Source organism: Cryptomeria japonica, chromosome 9 (assembly GCF_030272615.1).
Source record: "Cryptomeria japonica chromosome 9, Sugi_1.0, whole genome shotgun sequence".
Taxonomy (NCBI): domain Eukaryota; kingdom Viridiplantae; phylum Streptophyta; class Pinopsida; order Cupressales; family Cupressaceae; genus Cryptomeria; species Cryptomeria japonica.
Window position 1 is genome coordinate 132763556 of NC_081413.1, and position 26613 is coordinate 132790168.

Below are 26613 nucleotides of genomic sequence, written 5' to 3' on the forward strand. Positions count from 1 at the left end.
GCCTTGGAACAATTTTGCCAAGAGGTTGGGATGCAAGTCGCATTACCAAGACAAAAGTCATGATCCTTTCATTTAGTAAATAGGAACAAATTTTCTCTTTGAAGGTAGCTCTTTGGAAATAGTGAAAGAAAAAAAAGTATCTTAGGATTGATTTTCACTAAAAGCTTAGTTGGGAGTCTTGTAGAAAAAAAAAAGGATATAAGGAGGAAGGAGAACTTACCTACTTCAAAACAAGTGAAAGAAAACTAAACTTTATGATTATAAAACCAAGAAAACCCTTTTGGTTTGCTAGTCATGCCAATTGTGCCCTATGGTTGTGAAGTTTGGCGTAGCATGTCAAATTGCAATTGGAAACAATCATAAAAAGTCCAAAAGCATATAATCACAAGTAGTCTCAAAGTCAAATCCACAATCCCTTATGAGATACTTTTGGTTAAAGCAAGAACTTTTCCGTTGGAGGCATCAACAATAACCTAACTACTAAGGTGGCAATGTTGACAAAATGGCATTGTATCATTAAATGCACAACTTATGAAGATATCTTCACCTAGTGTGACAACAGCTTGAAAGTTGACACCCTATATGAGTTATTTGAAAAATCGAGGATTAAAAAAATTACTAGCCTCTAATTAAGATCCATAGTAGAAGATGTAACATTGAAAGGAGTTTGAAGATAACATAGTACTCTTATTCTCGATCCCTAAGACTGCTTGATCTAATGGACGTCATTAAAATCATTCATTCATTTACTACGAGTACTCGCATGTCAAAAAAACTATGTTACATACATTCTTTACAAAGATAGTTATGTCATATCCTTAGATAAAATTTTCTGTATGTATATATATATATATATATTTCCAACTTTCAAAAAGAAATGTCTTCTGGGATGATGTTCATTCAAAACTTCAATTGGTCGGTAGGTCTGCTGTTACGAGCGAGACTTGTGGTCAAGTCTTTCAAAAGCAAGACACTCTTGAAGTCATGACACATTCAAGTCCCTTGAAGTCATGATGCTTGTTAAGATCTCTCATAGGAAATGCACAAGGTATAGCCAACCAATTTCTTTGTACGCGGCTATGGCCCTATTTTGTCTGATTGCAGGTTTTGGCCCAATCTCCATCAAAAGTGGACCTGGAAGCTAGCCCAAGAATTAATTACTAATAAATCAGAAAATGTGTCATGCCAAGTTCACATGTGAGACTAAATAAATGTGGAGTCAGATTTAATTGCATTAGTTACAAGTAATTAAAAATTACGTAGATTGCAATGGGATTAGTATAAGTGGCACACCATCTGGACTTTCAAAGCACTTTCCTATATCTCCGAGGGTGTTTAAATTAAGTAATGCAACACATTCAGCCTGGGTGCGTCAACCTCAATAGATAAAATATTACATCAAATTGTACACTGTTCTTCAACAGATGAGGCCAGGTCCAATTCATGTGAAAGAGATAACTCTGTTGTGGTATAAACCATAGGTTATACCGCAAGGGGAATCTTCCACTCAAAATGATATAATTGGAATTTTCCAGTCAAAATGATACAATGGAAATCTTCCAGTCAAAATGATACAATTAAAAATTATATTTAAAATTCTGAAAAGGAATTAACACTTGGACCAAGAATAGATACAAGAAACCCTTCATGAAATCCATTTGAATCCACAAATGGTGTATATGATTAGATTACAAGGTGGTTCTTGAAGAGCAATCCTAAGACTTTGTTCCACATCTTTTTAACCATGGAGATAAAAGTGTTTCCTGCGGTAGATGCAAAAGACCATTATCTTGCTCCACTTGCTCAATTAGAAGTCTCAATAATGGTGTTCCTGATAGGGTTTTCTGCGATCCAATCATTATCAACTTTTTCTGCAGTAAACATAAATCAATCAGCATTTCCTATAGTTAGCAATTACAAAATATTTTGTGGTCACAAAGATACTCTACCTTTGCACGAGTTATTGCCACGTTGATTCGATGCCAATCAGCCAACAATGACAAGCCAGAGCTTTTGGTATGGTTGTTTGATCTTACAAATGAAACCAATATGCAGTCCTTGTCCCTTCCCTGGTTGATTACCAATGCCCATACAAAAAAAAACAAATGTCATGAAAATTAGCTTCGCCCAAGTTCATCATGGTAGAATATAGTTATGGTGTTGGATGATGATGTTATCACCAAACCTGATATTTATCAATAGTGTGCACTTCTAATGAGGGTAATTGCGCTTCAACTGCAAATCTTCGAATGAGGTTCACTTGTGAATTGTAGGGACTGATTACACCAACATCATTCACACATACACCTCCATTCACAAGTGCTTCAACAATCTAATAAACATATGGCATTCAAACTTAAAAGTCAGCAATGCAATGTTGCTGACAGTTTCATCAAACTGTGATAATGCCTACTTAAGAAAGAATATGATCCAGCAGTGGCTGCAACTTTTGAGCTTGAGAAATGTACCTTCAAAAGAAAAGATGCCTCTGTAGGATTATTTATAGCATTGTGCACTTTTGTTTCTGGAGCTGACAATAAATCTGTTTAAAGATCCAAAAAAAAGCTTGTATTCTTATCATATTTCTAATCCATTATAAAAGATATAACCAATTGAACAAAACAAAGATACCTGTATTGAGAAAAAATACTGATCTGTTTGGATCCAAAACCTACAAAAAACATGTATTAATCATCTATTGGATTGCGCGACAATAATCACCTTCTGCCATGATAAGAAAAGGAAAAGCCATTTTTTGTATACACTAAATCCATAGCACACACAGGTTAAAACTTGCTAGAGTTGGTCAGTCGAAATGACGCTCCTACAGCATCTTGACTCTCCTAATTTTTGACATAATAACACAGACTCCTAATGAGCAATAAAACAGGATGGTGATAACGAGGATTGTGCACATAGCTTTCTCTGTATGTACTGGAAAATTAAACGAGTATAGAATTTGTAAGAAAAGAATCTTACCTCTCGTAGCCACAGACTTTGTTTAGATACCCCTTTAATCTCAAGTCGAGCGTCTGCCACTGCAGACGACCCACAACGTAATCTGTTACCATAGATTAACACATTGGACAGCTTCATCACACCAGCACACATTCGATACTGCCACATGAAAAAAAAAAAAAAAAAGTCAGACTTATGCTTGGTATGTAACAGGGCACTTTAAATCCATTAAAGAAACATATTAAAGATTACAAAAATGGGCATAAAACCTGGCATTGCAAAGCAGACACAGCTTGGGGGTGAGCTTCAGAAAGCCTGCGAAATAAACTGATGCCCATACCATTCTCTCTTGCTTCCGCACTCTAATGGGATTGTGAACAATTAGCTAACAAATCAAGGCTTTAGAGATATGAGTTCAGAAAAAAAAAAACACTCGCAATACATATCTAACATACCCGAACCAATGGAGGAAGCTGGTAATGATCACCTACAAGGACAAAGGTACGTGCATACATTATAGGCCCCAAGCATACCTGCAGGCAGGAATCATATGTTAAAAACCCACATTAGGATCATCTAGTACACATTTGCTTCCACTTCCGCCAAAGTTTTAAATTCAAACATCAGTTTTCCTTGAATCAACTGAAAAAATGCATGGAAATCAGCAAATATGCTATTAGTTTTGGCAATATTGTTTAATCAGAAGCCAATATCATTTAGTGGAGTGCTATTGCACAAAAAAGGATAGAATAGACATTTTCTGATAAAAAAATTTGTCATGTCACTAAAAGAATTAACACGATTTTACGTTGGGCCAATCACTTTATTTTGAAATTGACAAATGTAATATTTAAATAATTGTTTTTAACACTTTATTCAAAATGTATTTCAAAAAGAGGCCTTGATATAATTTAAATATATTTTTAAATAACTGACAAAAAAAGCAAAATAAATAAAAAATAAACAAAATATAGGACCCAAAGTACTTATAAAAGAAATCACGGCTTACTTCAAATCATCCATTATGTATCATCATCAATTTTTTATTCAAATTTCAAATTTGCAATTAACAACGGAAACCCTTGGTTAATAATGTTCCGAGAAGAAGATGCTCTGGAAACATCTTTGAATTTAAGAACAAAATCTCATTTCCAATTGGGCAATTCTACCCAAGGATCACGATTGTGTTTCAGCTAGAGAACGATATTATTGAGAGTTTGAATTTCTTACCTGGCAAATTATATTCACATCTTGCCGGCTGTCAATTGCTATTGTGAAAGATTTATTATTTGTGTAAAATTTTAATTTGTTGAATATAATATCATTGGCTGTTGTAATTATAATGTCAGTTATTTGTAAGATTTTAATATTATTTTTATCATTGGCTGTTTTAATTATTATGTATTCAAGTACCAATTAATAACAGTTGGTAATTATTAACATATTCTGAGTGTTGGGACTTGCAAAAGTTTTGGAGTTGGCGTTTTGGTCAAAGAGATTTTACTTGCATGACAACCCTGGCCTTGTAAAAGAGATTTGGTTCTAGGAAGTGGAGCAACAGTCTTAGAACCCAATACTGAGTTTGCTGAATATTATATGATAAAGGTCTTCAGTATTTATGCACAGCGAAATTTACATCAGAATATTTTATGATGGGTTTCAGATCTACTTTGGCTGTGCTGCATAGAGTTTAATCAGCATTAATTATCAGTCCTTCGATTCTGTTTCAGCTGACAATAATTCTGAAATATTCTATTTTACTGATCAGAGTAGGGATTACTTGCACTTTTTCTGTCAGAATTATTTTAGTGTTTTATAACCAGTATTAACTTTCAGTCTGGAGATTTGCACATTATTGTTTAGCATTAGCTCAAAATTTGAATTTCATAGATTAGTATTTAATTGCAAGTTTATAAATCAGAAAATACAAAAAGAAGTGTATGTTTTCCAAAATCAAGCTTTACTTTCAGTTTGCATGTCCACAAAATATCACATAAATTGCATATTGTTTAAGATCCTGATTTTGGGACATTACAAATTCTTTAGTGAAAATGATTAAGAAAGGCTTTTGACATTATTTATGTGTCTTAATTGGCTGAGAGGGAAGGAAAAGGAGGTGTTTCCAACAATACAGGGAAAGAAACAAAACACAATGGCAGGTTTTCTCATGCCTCTCTTCAACACACCCATATGACCAGCCCTCTTGCCCTAGTTAATGTCCAGTCATCTAATAATACGGCACAACCCCCTCCCCTTGCCCAAAGTCAAAGTCCTACTTCTAAAAACTCCTCATCCAACTCTCCCATGATAATCTCACTTGTAAACATCAGTGATACCATTCAAGGGCTGTTTGTCATGTTTCCATTTTTAAAATTAAATCCATTGGAAGAACCCCTAGCCTATTTCTTTATTTGTCAGAGACAAAGGTATAAAATGAGAGAAATGACAATCACTTCATTTTATAAAGTGTGACTTGAATATTATTATTTTATCTTGTGAAAGGGAGAGATTACTTAAAGAAGATTGCTGATAGTAAAGTTCATTAACCCAAAGCAGAAGGGCATGTTAATCATGATTCCATATTCACAAGTTTTTAAAGTGTTTTTAAAAACTTTGGAGGAAGTTCGAGGAGCAAAAGGGAAATTAAATTGAAAGCCCCCCCAAAAAAATAATAAAAGAGGGCAAATTGATTGAATGCATCATCTATTTTTGTCATTGCAATCCAATTATCTTGCAGAACTTGTGTTGATCTTTCCATTCAAGGACAAAAACTCTTGGTGTGCAAAAACTTGGAGGATGAAAACTTTCTTGTCCATTTGTGGTGATTCCACATGAGAATCACATTGGAATTGCATTGTAAAAAATTAATTTCAAATTTGAGGTGACAAGGAAACATTTTTTAAGATTTCATCTGTGCTGAAGATTGCCAACATGCTGCAAGTCTGATTGAAAGAAAAATTGCCAAAACTCAAACAATTTAGTGCTGAATTTGTTGGTTTTCATATTCATTTAGAGGGTTGTCATCCATTAGGGAGGTTGTCACATCTATCCGTACCACTTACCAACCCCATTTACCTAGTGCACCAACTTTCAAACCACCCACCAATGTATGGCCACTGTGGTACCAATCTGCCAACAGCCATACAACTCAATACAACATTACAAATAGTCAAAAATTCATCATTGCAATGATCGTACAATCTGAAGCAAGTCTGATTTAACTCCAACAGCAAGATTTGCAATTTGTATACTAATATGGCAACCTGTGAATGAGCATTTTGTTTTTATAAATTTTGAAAATTGCTTTCCAGTTCAATATACCAATTTTTTGTAATTTTTCCAACTCATAATAATTTTAAAAAAACATATCTAAAGGTTCCATCATTTGATTTCATATTGTTGTTATTCGATATTTTCTTCATGCCCTATGTTGCAAGAGTTGGAAACATCAAAAAATTACATACTAGATTGAAAATCTATAAAGGGATCTCATAGTGGTACCAAAGCTTTAAGAAGGCAGTCATGAGGCGAAGCCAGGCCGGAGTGTAGCGACACAGTCCCTAGTGTTTCCCTAGCACCCCTGAACTCTCTATTTGGATTGGTGACGAGATGAGATGGGATGTTTCATCGCTTGTCGTCTTGATTGCTATAGACAGCAATGCAGTCCATGCCAGACTCTATATTCTATACATAATACAATCAGCTCTATCACTCCCACCCAACCCATGTTTCATCGCTTGTCCACTTTAATCTTACCACTTTGCAGGGTTAGATATAACTTTTACTATAACCCAATGAAAGGGAAATCAAATTTATTAAAGGGAATGAAGAAAGTTGTAAGATCCAGGTGAAGAAGTAGAAAGAGACATGAGGGGGCAAAGAAAGGAAAATCTCTATAGATAGATTGAATTCTTTGCAAGAAAACATCAATCAAGGTCAAAAAGAATTGACAAGAACAATCCAAACAACAATGAGAAGGTCCATGGCGAGGTTAGCACTAGTCTTGCTAAATATGAATCCGAGTAAGACTAACCAAGGAGAAGGAATCCCTCTGACTAACAGCTGGACTTAAGTCAAGACCCCTTAAAGACTCTTTGAGTGATACTTTTACATAGAGATAAGGAATATCCAAAAAAAGAAGTGTTGGATGTTGCTGAGAAGTTTGTTGGAATGATGTGTTGTCAATGATGTCAACATATTCTCTTGTGTATTCCAGTGTTGCAGTTAGGTTGAATGAGTTGGTTTAGCCTGTGTATTGCAGATGAGCTAATGCAGATTAAAGGGTTTCTAGTATGTTGTTTGTAGATGGTTCATTCCCATTTGCAAAGGTCCGCATGATGTTTTGATCGGTTTATGAGGTTCGATATTGAGGATGTTATTCAATTGTTCGTGTTATTCAATATTCTGGTTTATGCTCCGTATTGCTCTAGAATTGTAATATCTTTAGTTGCGGATGTGTGGAATGTATTCTGGATGTTGATGTGTGTCCTCAGTTCGATTGGTTCATGATTTGGAAATCCACAAGCAAATCTTTCAAGTTGACACTCAGGTATGTTGGTGTTCTTGAGCTCCGGTAGAGAGATGATGATGATTCTAGTAATCTGAGTTGATGTGGTTGTAGTGGTGCAATTCACGTTGCTTGTGAATATTTCTAGATTGTGTTCTATGCGTATCGGTGGTCTGCATTGATTATTGTGCACGTTATTGAAGATTTTCTTTGTCCGGTGATGTTCTTCGTGTTATGTGACATTCATGGTGTGATAGCATGTTGTGGATGATCGAGGCATAATTCTTGGAGGTGTTTCATATTTGCGGTGGTTGTTCAAGTCCAGACTATGTCTTAGCTGACATTGTTTTGGTCCGCATGCATTGTTATAGCGTGTGATTATATTTTTGTAATATATAGCATGTGTTGAGCCGACCTATATTGCATGGGTTGATGACTTGTATAAATGAATGTAATAATCATTGAGAGGTATCATGCTATGTGTGAATATTGTATCAATCATTCAGTAGCAGGGAGGTTGTGCGAAGTTATGCAAAGAAGTGTGTTGCAGAGAAGATTTCACAGTGAGCTTAACTGGAACTGTACCCAGGCATATGGAGATGCTATTTTCACAGTTCATGTAATCCGGATTGTTGTTCGAATGCTTTTTTAAGTCAATGAGTCTTCCTGTAAGGCAATGAACCTTCCCTAAAGGTTGTAACCCTTCTGGGTTTCTTGTTTGAGCAGTGAGCTCTAGGTAGTGTGCCTCAATGCATGTGCATTCCCCATTGTAATATTTCACTTACTCCTAACAAGGTATTATCTCATTGTGGGTAGGTTCCCACCGTGGTTTTTCCCTTAACCGGGTTTTCCACATCAAAAATCTTGGTGTTATGTGTGTTATTGATATGGTGTTGTTTCTTGCTTTAACTATTAATTATCAGATCTGATTTGTGGTTTAAGTTGTAGTAAGTTTTTGAGCAAACCGATTCACCCTCCCCCCCTCTCAGTTTGTTGCATTGTTGCCAACAAGAAGAGCCCCATCATCATATTAAAGATGATTTTATAGCATATCATGGTGAATACAATGAATGAAGCCAAGCAATATGTGATAAGATGACCTTTCGAGAGTTTCATGATCCAAGGATGAAAAATGGATCCAAGAGAGGAAAGAGATTTCAGCAAGATCAACCCTACAAAGACATACAGCACTATTTGGGTAAGATTACTAATTGTACATATGGTGGATCCAACAAATGTTTTATGTTTGTAGAAGTTGGACACCTACTTCTCATTAAATCATATGTATGAAAAAGAGGCGATCAAGTTTGCTATCATCCACTCAGGAGTAGCACAAGTGGTGGTATCATAGTTTAATCACCCAAGGACAACTCTATTTTCACATTGGAAGAATTTTGCCAAATACTAATAGAAAGGTTTGACAAGAAAGATCTAGCGATCCACTTCAAAGAGTTGAATCAGCTTAAGAAATATGGAATAGTGGACAATTATGCTGTAGAATTTCAAATATTACTAGTCATAGTACTTGATACATTAAAAAGAAGATTCATTGTTCTATTTGTGGAAGGATTAATTAATCTCTCAAAGGTTTAGTAAAGGCCTTCGATCCTTCATCATTGCAGAAAGTTATCAAGAGAGCTTTGAATTTGGAAACTCCAATATCCAAGAACAAAATTTACTCAAAGGAACCACATTTGTGGCAACAAAAGAAACTATTCTAGAAGAGAATTCCTCATCAAAAAGATATGCCACAAAAAGCAAGGAAGAAGAATCCAAGAACGAACGAAGGAAGAAGTGTGCTTCTCTTGGAAGGAGTCATGAGAGTTTGGTCATAGATGCCTTGGCCAAGGACATGTACGTTACATAGAGGTGATTTCAAATGAGGAATCATAAGCAAAGGATCCTAAACCAATAAGTGGAGGAAGAACCAAAACCTAAATGAGAAAAAAGAGGAAAAAAATAGAGGTACCTGTTGATGTGTTTTTCATGCACATGCGAACACAGAATAAAATACCTAAAGGTACCTTATCCTCTCTTGAGCAAGGTTTCCCGACTACTGAAGATCTCGCCGAAGGATCAGTCGAGGCAACTCCAAGGTTCTTGTATGTAGGTTCTCTACTCGTGGATAAGCTCTCTGTGGTATGATGTGATTTTGCTGGAATCACAAGGGGACTTACACTTGATGACTGAACGTCTGATTTGCTTTGAATATTGCTGGAACTCAGGATTTCACTAGCCTAGATTTTGAAAAAAGGAAAAAAGGATGAGGGCAAGGAAAGGATCTAATTCTGACACTAAGAATGTAGGAGCAATGAATGATCTTTGATGAAATTCTAACTAAGTCTTGTTTTGACATCCCAGGACCATCTCCACAAGGTTAGTGCGATCTTCGGAGGAAAGCTTTATGATGTTTAGATCATCGCTACAGGCATAGACACCATCAGGTTGATGCATATCAGTGAAGAAGCGACAATTGAAGTTAGGCTTAAGCTGAATGATTCCAGTTGACTACACAAGGCAAGTCTGCAATCAACAAACTGCTAGTAGTATGGATATACAAATTTCACCATCAATCAAACACATTTCTTCCACTCATCTAATAACATGAAATCAAATCTGAGAAGTATAGAGACCATGCAAATTGTTGAATTGACCCATAGATTTCACCATTTCTTCAATGAAGTTTTACAAGCCTTTTACAACAACATCTTGGCAACAATCTTTGCCTTCTCTTTCTATTCTACTCTAATTGCTATACTATTAACTGACTTATTCACTATTTCTAACTATTCACCTTCTAACTCCTGACTAACTATCATTAGCCTTTACAAATGAGGAGCCAGGGCTTATATAGCGCCCTCAATACAATTCGATGGCTCAGATCAACTTGAGATTAATGGCCGAGATTTTACAATGGAAACCCTAATTAGGGTTTGTTACAACAAACTCAATTCTGGCCAATGAAATAATTGCATTATTTGGACACATGTCTTCTCTGGAATATTCGACCAATGGATAACTGAGGTAGGTACATCGAAGTTTGTGCCATTTTTGAGGAGTTAGGTACATTGAATCTGGACATGCTGAAGTGGACCAACCTGACTGGAGGAGTGATGACTGGGATGCCACCTTGTCTTTCCTTCAAATGTTGGACTGGAAGAGGTCGTCCTTGATGAGGCTGGGTTGGAGAAGGTCGTCCTTGTTGATGCTGGGCTGGAGAAGGTCGTCCTTGTCTTGGCTTGATCTTCTTTCATCTGCAAAACAAATCAAAAGATGATTAAGGACGCATAATAAATTCATTTCAACATAATATTTCACACCTTAAATCATCAACAAAAGATATTAAAATGAAGTTAGTTCAAGACTCTTTCCAGGGACAGGCCCTATAAGAATTTCGCCCTGGACCCTCTGGAAGGGTCAGGAGCGAATTTTGCATTCCTGGCTCATTTAGACCTCCTTTCAACGTTACCTCACAATTAGCTCCTCGCCTGGCCCCAACAAGGTGAAAAATAGCAGTTTCAAAGGATTTCGCCTTGGACCCTTTGGAAGGGTCAAGAGCGATTTTCTTGATTAGGCCTCAATTACCCCATTTTTTCACTCCAAAATCCTCCGGAAGGTGAGCATATGCTTGTTTTAGTCCAACAAAGTCGAGGGATCCATCCTTTTAGCTTCTCACATGGGCAAATTAGGTGATAATGAGAATTTCGCTCTGGACCCTTTGGAAGGGTCAGGAGCGAATTTCTTGGTTTGGGCTAATTTCCATCATTTTCAACACCAATTAACTTCAAAAGGCAAGAACATGTCTCCTCACACCCATCCAAGCCATGAAAACCTAACGTTTGACTAGACTTGCAAGGAAAATAGGTGGTTTCAAGATTTTCGCTCTGGAGCCTTTGGAAGGGTCAGGAGCGAAAATCACTTTTTGGCTCAATTCCTTCAAGTTTGATAATAATTGGCAATTTGGAGTCATTCCTAAGGCCTTCTTTAATCATGATCCACACTAGATCTGGCATAAAACTAAGGGAAAAGATAGGTTTTGCACAATTTCGCCCTGGACCCTCTGGAAGGGTCAGGAGCGAATTTCCCTTTCTAGCCCAAAATCATAATTTTTTGAGACAACAATCCATTCAAGGACAATCTCAAGGGCATCCCTCACCTTGGTCTAGGCATGGCTTGGTACAAATTTTGGAGAAAATGATGGGTTTTAGGATTTTCGCTCTGGACCCTTTGGAAGGGTCAGGAGCGAAAATCTTGTTTTAGGCTTATTCCTCCGTCATTTCAACTTGAATCCACCTTAAAAGGCAAGAAAACACTTCTCCTCACCCATCCAAGCTACAAAAACCCAAGTTTGACTTGACTTTGCTAGGAAAATAAGGGATTTTAGGAATTTCGCTTTGGACCCTTTGGAAGGGTCAGGAGCGAAATTCACCTTCTTGGCTAAAATTCTTCATTTTTTCAATCCCACTCTTCCTTACAAGATACATTTCATCATTTTTCATCCAAGGAACAAGGATTGAAGCCTAAGCAAGGTCAAAAAACTAGGTTTACAAGGAATTTCGCTCTGGACCCTTTGGAAGGGTTAGGAGCGAAATTCCCTCTCTAGGCTTGAAATTTCATCTTTTGTTGCTTTCCATCATTCCTCAAGGTAAGAATATGTTTATCCTTCCTCCAACATGCCTTGGACACTAAGAACTTGGCCTAACAAGGAAGACAATGAGGTCCATGAAGATTTTTGCTCTGGACCCTTTGGAAGGGTCAGGAGCGAAAATCATGATTTGAGCTTGATTCTCCATTTCTCCAACTCCAAACCACCTCGAGAAGCAAACTTAGATCATTCTCCACCTAAGGAACAAGGATTGGATCCCAAACAAAGTAGCAAAAGAGGTTTATAGTGAATTTCGCTCTGGACCCTTTGGAAGGGTCAGGAGCGAAATTCTCTTTTAGGCTAAAATCTTGCTCTTCAAAATCATCCAACTCCATCTCAAGGCAAGAACATACCAATTCATTCCCCAACATGCCCTAGAAACCAACACTTAGTCAAAATTTGAAAGGAAATGAGAGCTACAAAGATTTTCGCTCTGGACCCTTTGGAAGGGTCAGGAGCGAAAATCACTTTTTGGGTTGGATCCTTGACTTCATTTTCACATTTCTTCATTCGAACAAGCGTTTTTACCTTCATTCAAGCCTGGGAATGCGTTAGTTCTAGGTTTTGGTCAAAGTAGAATGTCTTAAGGAGAATTTCGCTCTGGACCCTTTGGAAGGGTGAGGAGCGAAATTCACTTTGGACCCTTTGGAAGGGTCAGGAGCGAAATTTGACATTTTGGAAGGATCATTTTATGGAATATAACATTTAAGTATAAGAAAATGTCACTTATACTTTAAGTTATATTCCATATATACTTTCAAGATGTTTGAGAGTGGTTTCAGACCTCCAGGAGTTATATTGCAAAATCTAGTTTTTGGAGGATTCTTTAGTTTTCCAGACTTAGTCAAATTTCAGGATCAGGACATTCCCGACTTAGCCAAATTTCAGGATCAAGGCATTCCAGACTTAGCCAAATTTCAGGGCATTTGAAGATCAAGATGACATTTCAGACTTCATCATTCACCAACTTGACCTAGCTCGGACCTTCAAGAATGGTACTTACTCACCAAGCAAGACACAATTAGCAATAAGGGCAAAACCAAGCCCCAAGGAAGACTTTCAAAGAAACCCTAACCTGTAGCATCTACTGACTCAACCTAGCTCAAGCAGAGCCTGCTATCCAGCGATCCCCTTGACAACACTCATCATGCAAAGGCCAATAGACAAAACCCTAAAAGGCCTAGAAAACAAACCCTAGAAAGCAAAAAGTAGGGGTCCCCATTTGTAATGGGGCGATGTGTGAATACATCACAACAGTACCCTTGCTAAACTTTTTGGTGCTCCTAGGCATCATCCTTTTAGAGTTCCTGAAGTTCTAGAAAGGGAGAAGATTACAATGTTGATTAATAGTGGAGAACCACACAACTTCATAAATGAGGAACTAATAGTTAGAAAGGATTTGTAAACCAAGGACTTTAAAGAATTCAATGTCATAGTAGTAGATGGTTTTGTTATTCCTTGCACTAAGAGGTTACACTTGACATCACACACACACACACATATATATATATGGACGAACCCACCCCATGAACCCAAAGGGCAAAAAAGGTTTTGCCTGAACCCAAACCGATAACTTAGGTGTGCAATGATTTCATTCCCTTGGAGAATTTACTCAAAATCATCTAACCATAGAGCTGAAATTCAAATCAAAGGTAAGAGTTGTGCGTGTCGCACACACACACCCATCCCTGACAGGGACCCCCTTTGTTTTCGCCCTTTATCTGCTCAAGAAAGGTGAAGCCGAGACAATGTCTTTGAAGCCAAACTCGCCTGAGAAGGGTGTTGCAAAATGGACATTCAGCATCTCGTCTCATGGCAAGATAGATGAAATCACACATTTCGGCCTGAAATACCCTTCTCAAACCAAAATTCGCAAACTTCAAATCGCGCAAAGCAACTAATCTGCCCAAGTTTCATTCCTAAGGTTGGGCGTTCGAACCAAATCCTGAACTTCGCACGAACCCTCAAATGCCCGACAAAAAAAAAAACCCCGAAGTTTCATTCGGTGAAAAGGACTCAAAAAATCGTGCATTTTCTTCATGGAGCCCGAAGTTCACCTTCCATATCCTCTACAAAACCAGCATTTTGACGTAGTCACCCATTCTCATCAAGAAACCCAAAAATCATCAGTAAAGGGCGAAATATGAATTTCGTAAAGTCAGAATTAAAGTCGCGCGATTCAATGTGACTTAGAAGCCCAAGATTTTACCTAGCAGATGGAGGCATTCATACCAAATAGCCCAAAAGGGCCTCATGGGCGAGAAAGTTCAAGTTCGCAAAATCTCCTTAAGGCCCGAAAATGATATCATCATATGAGTGTAAAATCTTCAAACTACCTCATTGACCCGAAAATGGAAAGCAAGCTTCAAAATAACGCAATATCGACTTATAAGCCGAAAATGACGAGTCTAAATCGCACATTTTTATCCAAATGGTCGAATCCCACAAAATCGCGCGATTTGATTTAAAATGCCGAAGTTTGTAGAGAAAGGGCGCTTAAAATTTACTTTCTCACATTTCCTCCTAATTGGCCAAAAATGAAAGAAAGGTTCAAATCATGCAAAGTCCTCATTTGAGCTGAGAAATCAAGTTCGCAATATTGGCTCATAAGCCGAAAGCATAAAAAAGACTACAACTCACGCCAAGTCACTTAAAATGTCGAAAATGCAGTGAAAGATCTAAAGTCTCGCAAAGTCACTTAAAGAGCCGAAAAGGTGAAAGAGAAACTAAGTTCGCATTTTATACCAATAATGACAAAGGAGCTCTAGTCGTACAATTCGGCTTGGTAAGCCGAAAATTCAATAAGCGAAATCTCACGAAAGGGGTCTAACAGCCGAAAATGGTTAAAAAGGGGGGGTGTTTTAAATTTAAAACTCTCAAAACATACACATTGGCCGATTTTCGCCACAAGGGGGGCATTTTAACTTAGGGGTTTAAATCTCGCGTTTTGAACTTAAAACCCTAATTACGCAAGGGGAGATTTTAAAAGCAAACATCTTTTGTCTTCATTCTTCGTCAGGACAAAGCCCGACATCGCGTAAAATTTAATGTTTGTTAAATTAATTTATTTAATTTTTCAAACTGATTATTTAAAGTAGAATTCATTGTTTGCAGGATGACGTCGAGAAGACATGATCGCGATCAACCCCAGGCGCTACAAATGTAAGAACGTGCTACGGAGCGCAAGGTCGAAGCGATGAAGCATGGGGAAACATGCCACCACCGGACGACAAGTTGGAGTCCACCAGCCAAACCGAAGAGAAAGAACACAAAATGCTATAAATATGCATTCTTAGAAACACACTGTAAAGGACTACTTGTGGGCTCCATCTAATGAATTCAAAATGAGGGGACACAAGTCAGTTATTCCCAACAACCAGGTGGACCTGAATTGATGCCAAATAGTGGTAGGTAGTTGAGAATGCGGTTGGGAGGATAACTGAGGATTGAATGGGCATGGGTTATGGCTGCCAAGCTTTTAGAAGGCAGATCAGGATTGTTGGATGTAGTCAATATTGGCCCTTGGTTTGAATTGTAAAATCTATAAAAGGCAGAGGCCTTTCTCTTGTAAAGGGTTAGATTTTTTTAGACAGTTAGATTGTTAGATTCTAGTTAGATTTTTAGAGTTAGACATTTAGGACAGGTTAGATTTTTTGTAGAGGGTTAGAATTTAGTAGTTAGGAATAGAGTAGAGCTGCTGCAGAAATTGTTGTAATGACAGCCAAAATCAATATATGAACATTGAAGTATGGTGTTTGTTATCTTGGTTTTCTTTTGTTTGCATGGTTTCCTTCAGCAGGTTTAGATAGATCCTTTTTGGTGTGCAAGTATTTGATGGATTTGGGTTCATACCATTGGAGATATGTTGGTTGTGTATCCCTGTGTATGGTTAGTTTGAGTCTTTAAAATTGTGTTTAGTTCAATTGCAAGTGTTCGTTTGAACTATGCCAGAATTGGGTGCTTAGGCATGCACCTGCAGTCTGAAAATCTTCTAAGTCCCCTTGAAGATTGCACCGTTCTTGTGAGGTTGTGAGTTATCCTGGCCAAGCAGGGATTGGTTATGTTGGATCCATCTACTCGCACACCAGTCTTGTTAATTTTAGGTCTCCTAAACCCTTCTCCTTTGCTTTTATTTTTCAGTTCGAGAATCGCAGCAAACCAGCTTGTTGTGAACGTAAGGCCCCTTGTGCTCCCAGCAAAACACATCAAACAACTGAGCTATCCGCAGTCATGAACTGACATTTGGAACCTTGAGGTTGTCCCCTTTGATCGATTAAAAACAGCATTAGGGCTTCCTTATACAAGAGAGAATAGGATACTCAGCGAGAACATTCTATTTTGCGTTGGCCGGAGAGAGTTGTAGCGACACGACTTTAGCCACGTCAATAGTAAGGATTCCATAAGGGACGGGGTGGAGAAAAAGAAAGGATTTTTATTAGAATCAACATACAATTATTACATCTCCAACGAAATATCAGAGGATTCCATACAGGACTGGGTGGAGAAAAATAAAGGATTTTTATTAGAATCAGCATACAATTATTATATCTCCAACTAACTTCAAGCTGCTAATTCTAATGCATAACCAAAGGTCACCTCCTGCTTGAGGGCAAGCAAGTATTAAGCTTGGGGGAGTGATGGGCTCTCAATTTGTCCTTTAAGTTGTTACTTTTTGTTTTGTTATTTCCCATAAATTGCCAAAAACATCAAACATTTCTATGATAATTTCCAAACTTATGTTAAACAATAAAGCACTAACCATAATTACTAATGTTTTGAAAATAAATATTTGCATGTGTATATGGTTATTGACTAAAATGTGATGAAATGATACAATAAATTGTGATGGATGAGTATTTTGTGGAAATAACAAATTATGCGTGAGAAGAATGAGCACCCATAGCCGAGAGAGTGCAGGTTTGCAGCAACAAGCATTAAACAATTAAAGCTTATGTGGCCACCTCCAAAGGAGGTCGAGTACCTGCATTAGACCTCCGTTACCAATAAATGGCTATTGAAGCAACGACTCTTGGACTGCAATTAATGTCAACATCCTTTTGTTGGATGATTTCAGTACTTGTCCATGCATGCCTTTATGATCAAATTCTCTATTCAAGAAAAAGAAAAGTTGCGTTACGATTTTATTTCTAAATGTCTAAGTTGTGTCCTTCTAAAAGAATAATCCTCTTCCTGCCTAACAGAAATGAGTAACAAGATGTCCATGACCTCACTACTCCATCTTATTAGTTGTATAGGGAACCATACAAGATGTATGTAAACCAGCGCTGCATTGAGAGGACTTTTGAGATTGGAGACATGGTTTTCTTGAGATTGCAAGTTTACATGCAATCTTCTCTCATGAGAAGTGAAGTTGAGAAGCTCAAACCTTGCTTCTATAGGCTTTATAAGATCATGCTAAAGATTGGAGAGGTTGCTTATGAGCTTGAGTTGCCAAAACATAGCAAGATTCATAATGTATTTCATGTTTCATGCCTCAAAAAGAAACTTTGACAACATATCACTCCTTCAATAGAGCTTCCTCCTTCAAATGATGGAAGCAAGTTGATTTTGGTATTGGAGGCCATCATGGACACCAAAAAAAGGAAATTTGAAAACAAAAAACATGACAGAACATTTTGTACGTTGAAAGAGTCTCCTAGCCAAAGATGCTATGTAAGAAGGCACAAAGAAACTTGAACATCCAAATCTACAATTGCTCGAGGGCAAGCAATTCTAAGAAGGGTGGATTGTCATGCCCCCTTTTCATAATTAAATTCATTGGAAAAACCCCTATTTTTTTTTTCTTGTAAACTAAGGGATGAAATGAGGGAAATGACTGATAATATTTTTTTAAGTTGGGCCCAATCACTTTATTTTATGAATAGCAACTTAATAATTATTAAAGTTTTATTTTTATAAGTATTCTTAAACACTTTAGAGAGAGTTTTTAGACAGAAAGGGAAATTCAAATTGAGGGCACAAAGAGAACTTATAAAAGGAAAGTGAATTGATTAAATGCATTATCCATTTTTGTCATTGCAATCCAATTCTTTTACAGAACTTAAGCACTTATATTCGTCTTTCCATAAAAGAATGAAAACCCTTAGTGTGCAGAAATTTGGTGGATGAAAACCCTCCTGGTTTCCATTTGGAATTGGAGGACAAAAACTCTACTATCAAATTATGGTAATTCCATCTGAGAAACACATTGGTGCGGAATTGTTCAAAAGGAATTTCAAATTTAAACTGACTAAGGAGCACTTTTAAGGATTTCATCTATGTTGGAGATTGCCAACAAGTTGCAAATCTCTTTGAAAGGATAATCCCCAAAAATCAAGGCATTTAGTGCTGGGTTTGTTGATGCCATACTCAATAGAGGCTTGTCATCCATTGGGGAGGTTGTCACACCTATCCATAACCCTGATCACCCCCTTTTACTTGTGCCAGCCTTCAAATCATCTACCAACCTGCTGCCGGAGCAATACCAACCTTGTCAACCATTGTATAGTCCTACCAACGGTGATACAACTCAAAACAATATTACACACAATGAGAAATTCACAATCACAACAATCATATAGATTGAAACAAGTCTGATTTTATTCCAACAACCAATGCAACAGCCTATGAGTGGGTATTTTGTAATTATAAATTATAAATATTGCTTTCCAATTCAATATGTCAGATTTTTGTCATTTTCCCAATTGATATAACCAATAAAAATCAATTCTGGAGGTTTCATCATTTTGCTTCATGTTGTTGCCATTTGATATTTTTTATAACCTATGTTCATGTGTTAAACATCAAAAAATTGCATATTTGACTTAAAATCTGAAAAGGGATGTTACACTATCTTAAAAGATGGATGAAAAGGGAGTTAATATATTATTGTTTCAATATTCCATATCATTTCTCTAGCATGTCCAATCACAAAAAGAAAACCAAGATACTCTTCAAAACTACCCCAAACATCAAATTAATTTGTAGACCTGCTAAGAATATTATTTGCAGCTCCAAACTTAATTTATATTTTAAGGGAGTTCTTTGACATAGTAGTGAATTACATATTTCACTTAAAATCTAAAAAGAGGCATTATCTCAAAAGATGGATGAAAAAGAGGCTGATATAGTATTGTTTCAATCATAGTAGAATTAATCGTTTGGGGAATTAATCAGCAAATCAAAAGTATAAGATTTTTTGAAAAAATCAGGAAAAAATCAGGAAAAAATCGGAAAAAAATCGGATTTACAAAAAGCCATAAAAAAATGAAGAAAAACAATCAAAAACTACTTTTTTTAAATATTTATGGGCATTTCCATAGCATAAACATATTGCAAGCAAACGAAAATTCATAATCAGATGATTACAGTCCTTCAAACGAAGAAGTTCTTCATGACTTCTTATGTCATATGGGTAGTGGCTCGTGCTGGTAGGTTCCCAGGATTGAAGACTGAGGGAAAATTGGGAGAGGAACCTAGGCAAAGAAGAGTGGGAATATTACACCCAATTGCCTATCTCTCAAGCCAAGCTACATTTCAAGAGATTAAATGATGCATTTATTTATGCTATAATAATAAAATTGACAGGAGATGTAGGATACAAACTAACCCCAAAAGCAATACAAATGATTAAGGAATGGGGATGTTGGTTCTTACAAAACCAACGATCAACATATCTACGGATTAGCGGATTCACAGGAAATCCTCTTCTTTTACCAAGATTTTGCACCAACAAAGTAATTATTTTGGAATATGCTAGGCAATTGGTGGGCCTACAGGCCTTGTTGACACTAAAACATAAGACTGGAATTACTTTGCCCGTTTCTCTAAAACATTATACATGTCCTAATATACAAGCAGCCAAGGTGGCAGAGCAAGAACTTCAAGATTTGAATTTAAAGGAGTTTGATTATTCAAGGGATCAATATGACCCATATGATAAGCTGAAACAAATGATGTCTATTTCTTACAAGGGTCACAAGCTAGCTTTAGAGGATTTTTGGGCTAATTTGCAAAACAACTTTGAGGCAAGGGAGAGAGGATATTATAGGTTGGCAGTGCCCCAGATTAGAAATTTCGAAATTGAAACAAATATCCCAAAGGAGTTAAGGGACGATGGTGAGCTTCTTGATCCTATATTCGGAGAAAAGGGAATTGATAAAAGACCCCTTACTCCTATTAGATGGGCCAACCAAGAAGAGCTAGATATTAGTACTGTTACTGCAAACGTTTTGGAGAGAACTATGCAATGGCTAAGTTTAACGATCCAGCCAAGTGCTGCCAAGGAGAAGAAAAAGGGCAAAGCTACTGATAACCCTCAAACCAAAGTCCACAAAGAATATGTAAGAAGAACAAGGCCGGACTCGAGGAAGAATACACCCACTGATCCTAAGGAGGCAGCGGTACCAATAAGTAATCTGGAGCTTAAGAGGCAGTTGGACGCCAAAATGAAAAAGTCTCAATTCTTGAAAACTACCGCCGAACATGGGATTACTACAGGATTACAAGCAATCCCACAAGCCTCCATAACTCCCATTGTTCCTACTATAGGTATTGCTCTAGGAGAGGGTACCTCTCAAGCAGAAGCTACTGAAACACAACCTCCTCCTACTTCTTCAACTCAACAGGCTACACCTCCTCCAATGTCAACCCAAGAACGGGTTATCATCCATAACATTGAGACAGATTCTGCTGAAGATGATGAACCAATTGTAGTTGTAGCAAAGAAGAGGAAAGTTGAAAAGAAACAAAAGGAACCACAGGAGGAGCCTACTACAGCTCAACTAAAAAAACAATTGAAAGGTACAGAAGAGCCAGCATTACAGGTGCAACCAATGGAAATTCATGTACAGGTTATGGGAGAAGAAGGACATGATGAGGAACATGATGAACATGATGAGCATGATGCGCAAGATGAAAGGATGGTCCTTACTCCGGAGGACCAAGAAATGTTACTTCAGCAATTGGGAGGAGATGGGCAAAGACAAGAAGATGAAACAGAAAAGGTATTTGAAGAAGTTTCAGAAAAGTTGGAAGGGATAGCAAAGCACCAACAACCCGCGCAGGTACTGCAAGCTAATCTTGCTCAACAGGTTGCTCAATTCCAACAAAGGCCACCAACTCCTCCAGATCAGCAGGAGCAGCAAGAAGAACAACAAGATGAAGAGCACCAAGAGGAAGAGTAGGAACAGAGAATAGAAGCTCACAGGATCACTACGGATGTAACAGTGCAAAGGGGGGAGCAAGACGACTTTGTGCCTCGATGGTTAAATTTTACTTTCAAGAAGAAGTCAAAGGTCATTCTCCCAAATATAACTTTGCAGGATGCAATTACCAAGTCTTCGAGGAGAGCAAAGAAAGCAAGAACAATTCATCATTTATCAAGGACAAATTCAGGAGATGCAATTTCTAGCATAGTAGCGCCAGTTCAAGATGTTGAAGGATCATCCCAAGCTACCCCTAGATACCAAGTATCTAAGGTTAACTTAGGCAAACAGACCAAGTGGGGGGAGATGGCTACTTTAGTTGCTGCAACCTCAACTGTGCAATCAAGAATGGAGAAGAAATATAAGACAAAGGCAGAGGTTAAGGCACAATTGAGGCAGTATAAGCAATTGATTATGGTAATAGCTAAGCCTCTTGATTCCAGAACTGATGATGCCTTACCATCTACTTCGTCGCTCCCGCGCGGTGATATTAAAGCATTGTATGAGATGAGAAAAGTAGCCACAACAGTTAAGACTTGAGCGAAAGATTAGTTGAATAAAGTAAAACTATTCTTGCAAAGTACAATGGGAATTGTTGAAGAAGCTCATTTTAATGAAAATGCTCTTATTTACTGTTCCACTCAATGAGAACGACAACTTCTTCAGCTTTCCAAACAGCATAAGATTTTGAGAAGGATCAAAGGGTTGGAAGAAGAGGTGATCATAAAGGAAGACCAATTGGGAGGTGAGACCATCAGCAGTTTGCAGTCACATATAGATATTCTAGACCTGAAGATTGAAATAATGGAGCAAAGCCATATTAAGGTTCTCAAGGAACATCCTCCGCTCCTGGATACACTTCAGCAGTTTTTTATCAACTTGTTAGGAAGGCATGGTCACAGCCTCAAGCAAGACGGAGTGTTGCAGCAAGAAGTGGTGCTCACCAAGTGGGATTCTTATGTTGCTGATCATTTTGCAGAGACTGCGTGTTGTGACATTTTCACACATCGCCCCATTGCAAATGGGGACCCCCTACTTTTTAGGCCCTCCCGGTCTTTTGGCTTGCATTTTTGGGGTCTTTTCGCAGCAGTCTCGTCAGTCTCTCTGCTGTGCAGGTCTTCGAGGGTCATTTGGGTTTAATTTGCTTTTCGTTTGAGCGAGTTTGGTGAAGTCTAGGGCTTGTTTTGTCCTTTTTTAGGGTTTTTGCCTTTTGTCCTAGATTTTAGGGGTTTCTGTTAGGGTTTTGGAAAAACTGAACATACGACTAGAATCAGGACCTCTCAAGGAACCTCCCAATAAAATTTTGAGCTAGAACAAAGCAACTTTCTATTTTTAGAAAATTCCTATTTTTTAGGAATTTTACTGAGTCCCAGAATGTCCTCATTTTGCCAAAAATCAAACTTACTATTTTTAGTAATTTCAATTTTTAGTAAGTTTCTATTTTTAGTAAGTGCTTTTCAGACCTATTTTGCCCAAACCTTGACATTTTGAAACACTTACTATTTGGGAAAATCTATTTTTGGCATGTTCTTCATAGGAAAACACTGAAAAACTGAACATCCCTGAAGATGGTGAAGACTGAACGATCCTGAAGATCATTTCTAAATCCGGAAGTGTCAGAAGACAGACAAGTTGGATCAAATAAAATGGTTAAGTTTGGAACTCCTTTTCCAGAAGAGGAAAGCATGCAAAATCATCCAAGTCCAGAAATTCACATCAATCCACCAATGTCATCCTGATCCGAAAAATGGCCTGAAATTTGACTAAGTCTGAAAATTTGGAAGATCTTCCAAAATCCAGAATTTGCATTATGATTCCTATGGACCTGAAACCACTCTCAAACATCCTGACAATATATATGAAATATAACTTAAAATATAACTTAAATGTTATATTTCATATATATATCCTGACGATGAGCCTGGAACTTGTGAAAAGCATCAAAATCCTCCATGCATGAAGAATTGCACCCAAGGAAATGATTGGGCGCTAAATGAGGCAGGTCAGGAAATGTTTAGAAATTCATGAATCCTCCATAGTGGTGAAATTCCGCCCAACTGTGGACTTGGGAGCTAAAAAGGAGGTCTCAAGGATTCACAAAAAAAGTTGTGAATTCCTCCACATAGTGAAATTCCGCCCAACTGTGGACTTGGGCGCTAAAAGGAAGGTCTCAAGGATTCACAAAAAAGTTGTGAATTCCTCCACATAGTCAAAATTCCGCCCTTGCACCAAGGAAAGCGCTAAACTCACATGGAGGTGGAAGGAAGGAGAAATTGCAAGAATCCTATCTCTAGTCAAATTTGCACCCTAGACCAAGGATGGGCGTCAGAATGGGGAATGCAAGGAAAAATGGACAAATTGCAAGAATCCATCACCTAGGCAAAATTCCACCCTAGCAGTGTGGAGGGCACCAAAATGAGGTATTCACGGAGAGGATGAAAAAAATGAAAATTCCACACCTCATGAAGAATAGCGCCCAAGAGAGGTAAGGAGCGCCAAAATGGGAGATACAAGAAATTTATGAAAGAGTAGGAATTCCTTCCCTGAGGCAAATTTGTGCCCTAACATGAGGGAAGGCGCTAAAATGGTGTGCCCATGGACAATTCACAAAACAATGAATTCCTTCCTCAGGAGGAACTTCTGCCCCAGCCTGATGGAAAGCACCAAAGTAGCTAAGTCAAGGAGAATCATGGAAAATGATCAAATTCCAAGACATGGTGAATTCCACGCCTAAGTTGGAAAACTGAAAATTTGTCTGAGGCACGCGAAAATCCAGGTATCAAGGAAAGACATGGGAAGGATGAATTTCCTCTATCAAAGTCAAAATTCCAAGCCCAGTTAGGAAGTTGAAAATTTTCAAGGCATGGAAATAATGAAATTCCTTCACTAAGCTGAATTCCACATTCCACGCCTAAGTTTGAAAGTCCGGGATGGAAATTTCCAAGGCAAAGGAGAATTTCAAGGGTCAAGGAAGGAATCAAGGTTGAACTAAATAAGAAATTTCCCCTCGAGAAATTTTTTGAAAAATCCATTCTCGAGCATCAAATCACATCCAAATTTCAAAATTTTCATAGATTTGGATTCGTACGAGAATTCTCTCCCTCCTGGACTTGAAACCCTAATTTGTGGAAAATTCCTAAAAAATAGGAGATGGTGAAAAGTGATGGAAACCCTTCTTCAAGCAAGGAAAGTTGAAGAGACTTCAAGAAAATTCTTCCTGAATCAAATTTTCTCTCTCCAGCAATTCGAGATGTGCAAGAGCGAATATACGACGACAAGGTCCACTTGCATGGCAAGGATCTATTGAACACGTCATTACCGAAAAATTTGACCAAATGGCGACCCGGTCATTGCATGCTGAATTTATGGCAAATTCCTTCTGCATGCATGCAGTCGTCACGCTCAGGAGATGATGGTGCATTTATGGCATCATGGGTGATTTTTGCATGAGGGTACATTCATTGCATAGTGGGCACTTTTTAAATGTAATTGTCAATTAATGCTTTATGGGTGCCATTTTCGGAAGGATTGTAATTAATTGTATATGGGCATGATAGGTTATTAATTGTTGATTCCCACCTTGTTGCATCTTGAGTGGAGAATCTTTTAGAGAAAACCCTAATTAGGGTTTTGCATGTAGCCAGGGCTTGAAGCCTATATAAAAGGGTGACCCCCCTCATTTGTACAGGAGGGAGCTTTGTCTGAAATTGTTGTGGTAAGTTTTGAGATAATAACAGTGAAACATTGTTCTCTGATGGTGTCCACTTAAATTATTTTTTCAAAGCTTGCATGGTTTCACCTTCCTCACTTAGATTAGAAATAGTAAAGTGTTTTGATTTCAATAGAGAATGTAATGGTGTTTGATGAATTTCCATGGTTCATACTTTTTGCATCTTGCTGATTGTAAGTTGCAGTGTAAAGTTAGTTTGAGCCCCCTAAATTTGCGTTGAGTTCGATTGTGGATAGTCATTTGGATTGTGTCGTTTTTGGGTATTCAAATGTACTTTCTCGATTTGAAAATCCCCTACCATCCCCAGAAGATTGCACCGGTCCTTGCGGAGTTGTAGTTGATCTTGGCGAAGCAAAGCTTGGTTTATTTGGAATTTGTCCACCAGAGCACTATTCATTGTTATCACTGCCCTTAGGAGTAGATTTAGATCCTTCTCAACCCTTTCCCTTTTCTTTCAGTTCATTTTAGTCCATTCGAAGCAGCAGCATCGCAGAATTGCCATATCCGATGATGGATTTCCAACCACAGCAAAGAAGTGAAAGAACGATGCAAACATAAGGTCCCTTGGATTACCAGCAATCACATCAGCCAACTGAGTCACGTCCGTAGCATAAAGGAACCTTGGAGTCGATTGTTTGAACTTCTTGCAATCTTAGCATGCAATCGTACTTTGATCAAGAGAGAGTGAAGTGACCGTTAGGCAACTTTATTCTGTGTTCGACGCTGTCATAAAAAACACGTCAACACTGCGGAGGTTACTATGGACACAATGAATAGATACATGTATGCAATTTTCCAGTGTCAAGAAGCTAAGACAATAATGGATCAAATGGTCAGCAAGTCGGAGAGTATAAAGGAGATACTTAGAGTATCGAAATTCAAGATAAGTTACATTGCTAACCCACCTACCGCTTCCCTAGACCGCTTCATCAACAATTACCGGAACTATAAGAAGTGAAAGATGAGCTGGTAGTTGTAAAAAGCACTGGAGCACCGCCACCACAATCACCGCCGCTACAACTTGTGCGTTGCACACGCTCCCTGTCGCCGACAAGGTCCCCTTTCCTTTTTTGGGCCTTTCCTTCTTCGCCTTGTTGAGTTCCGCGCAGAGTGTCGCGTCCTTTTGAGCGAGCCCACGATCAGTCCGTAAGATGATGATGTTGAATGGAGGAGCCTGTGAATCCATGAGGTCAGTTGAGCCCTCGGGCACGAATTCCAAGAGATTGTCCAAGCTTGTAAAATCGTTGTAGATAGGCGTGGGATGATAGAGACTGGTGAAGTTCGCCAAGTAAAGGATAAAGCGTCTGAAGGTCGCATGAGGACCCAAAGACGCCGATTTTCGCATAAGGATATAAGAGAGATAGGAGGATGCAGAGGTGTAAATTTTCAAAAAAAAAACCTCCTCCGTATCCTGAAATTTGCACTAAAAGGGACAGATTACATGATGTATTAGAAGTTTGCAGGATTTGTGAGAATGGCGATTTTCGCCAGCTGAAAGGTAAAAAGGGGGGGCGAAAGTCTTAAAATGCCCCAAAAGGCCGAAATTCGAACCTTTAAGTGAAATTGT

General features: G+C 38.0%; 1 protein-coding gene across 1 annotated transcript in view; it reads right to left on the reverse strand.

Annotated features, from left to right (window-relative positions):
* Positions 1-1340: 1340 nt before the first annotated feature.
* Positions 1341-26613, reverse strand: part of LOC131063256 (DNA replication ATP-dependent helicase/nuclease JHS1) — a 187860-nt gene continuing 162587 nt past the window's right edge. The window contains exons 27-34 of the mRNA XM_057997044.2: positions 3414-3491; positions 3228-3320; positions 2980-3117; positions 2632-2671; positions 2469-2542; positions 2186-2332; positions 1950-2069; positions 1341-1871 (exon numbers count right to left, since the gene is read on the reverse strand). Of these exons, the coding sequence (XP_057853027.2) occupies positions 1716-1871; positions 1950-2069; positions 2186-2332; positions 2469-2542; positions 2632-2671; positions 2980-3117; positions 3228-3320; positions 3414-3491 (846 nt within the window). The 3' untranslated portion in view covers positions 1341-1715. The remainder of the gene's footprint in view (positions 1872-1949; positions 2070-2185; positions 2333-2468; positions 2543-2631; positions 2672-2979; positions 3118-3227; positions 3321-3413; positions 3492-26613) is intronic.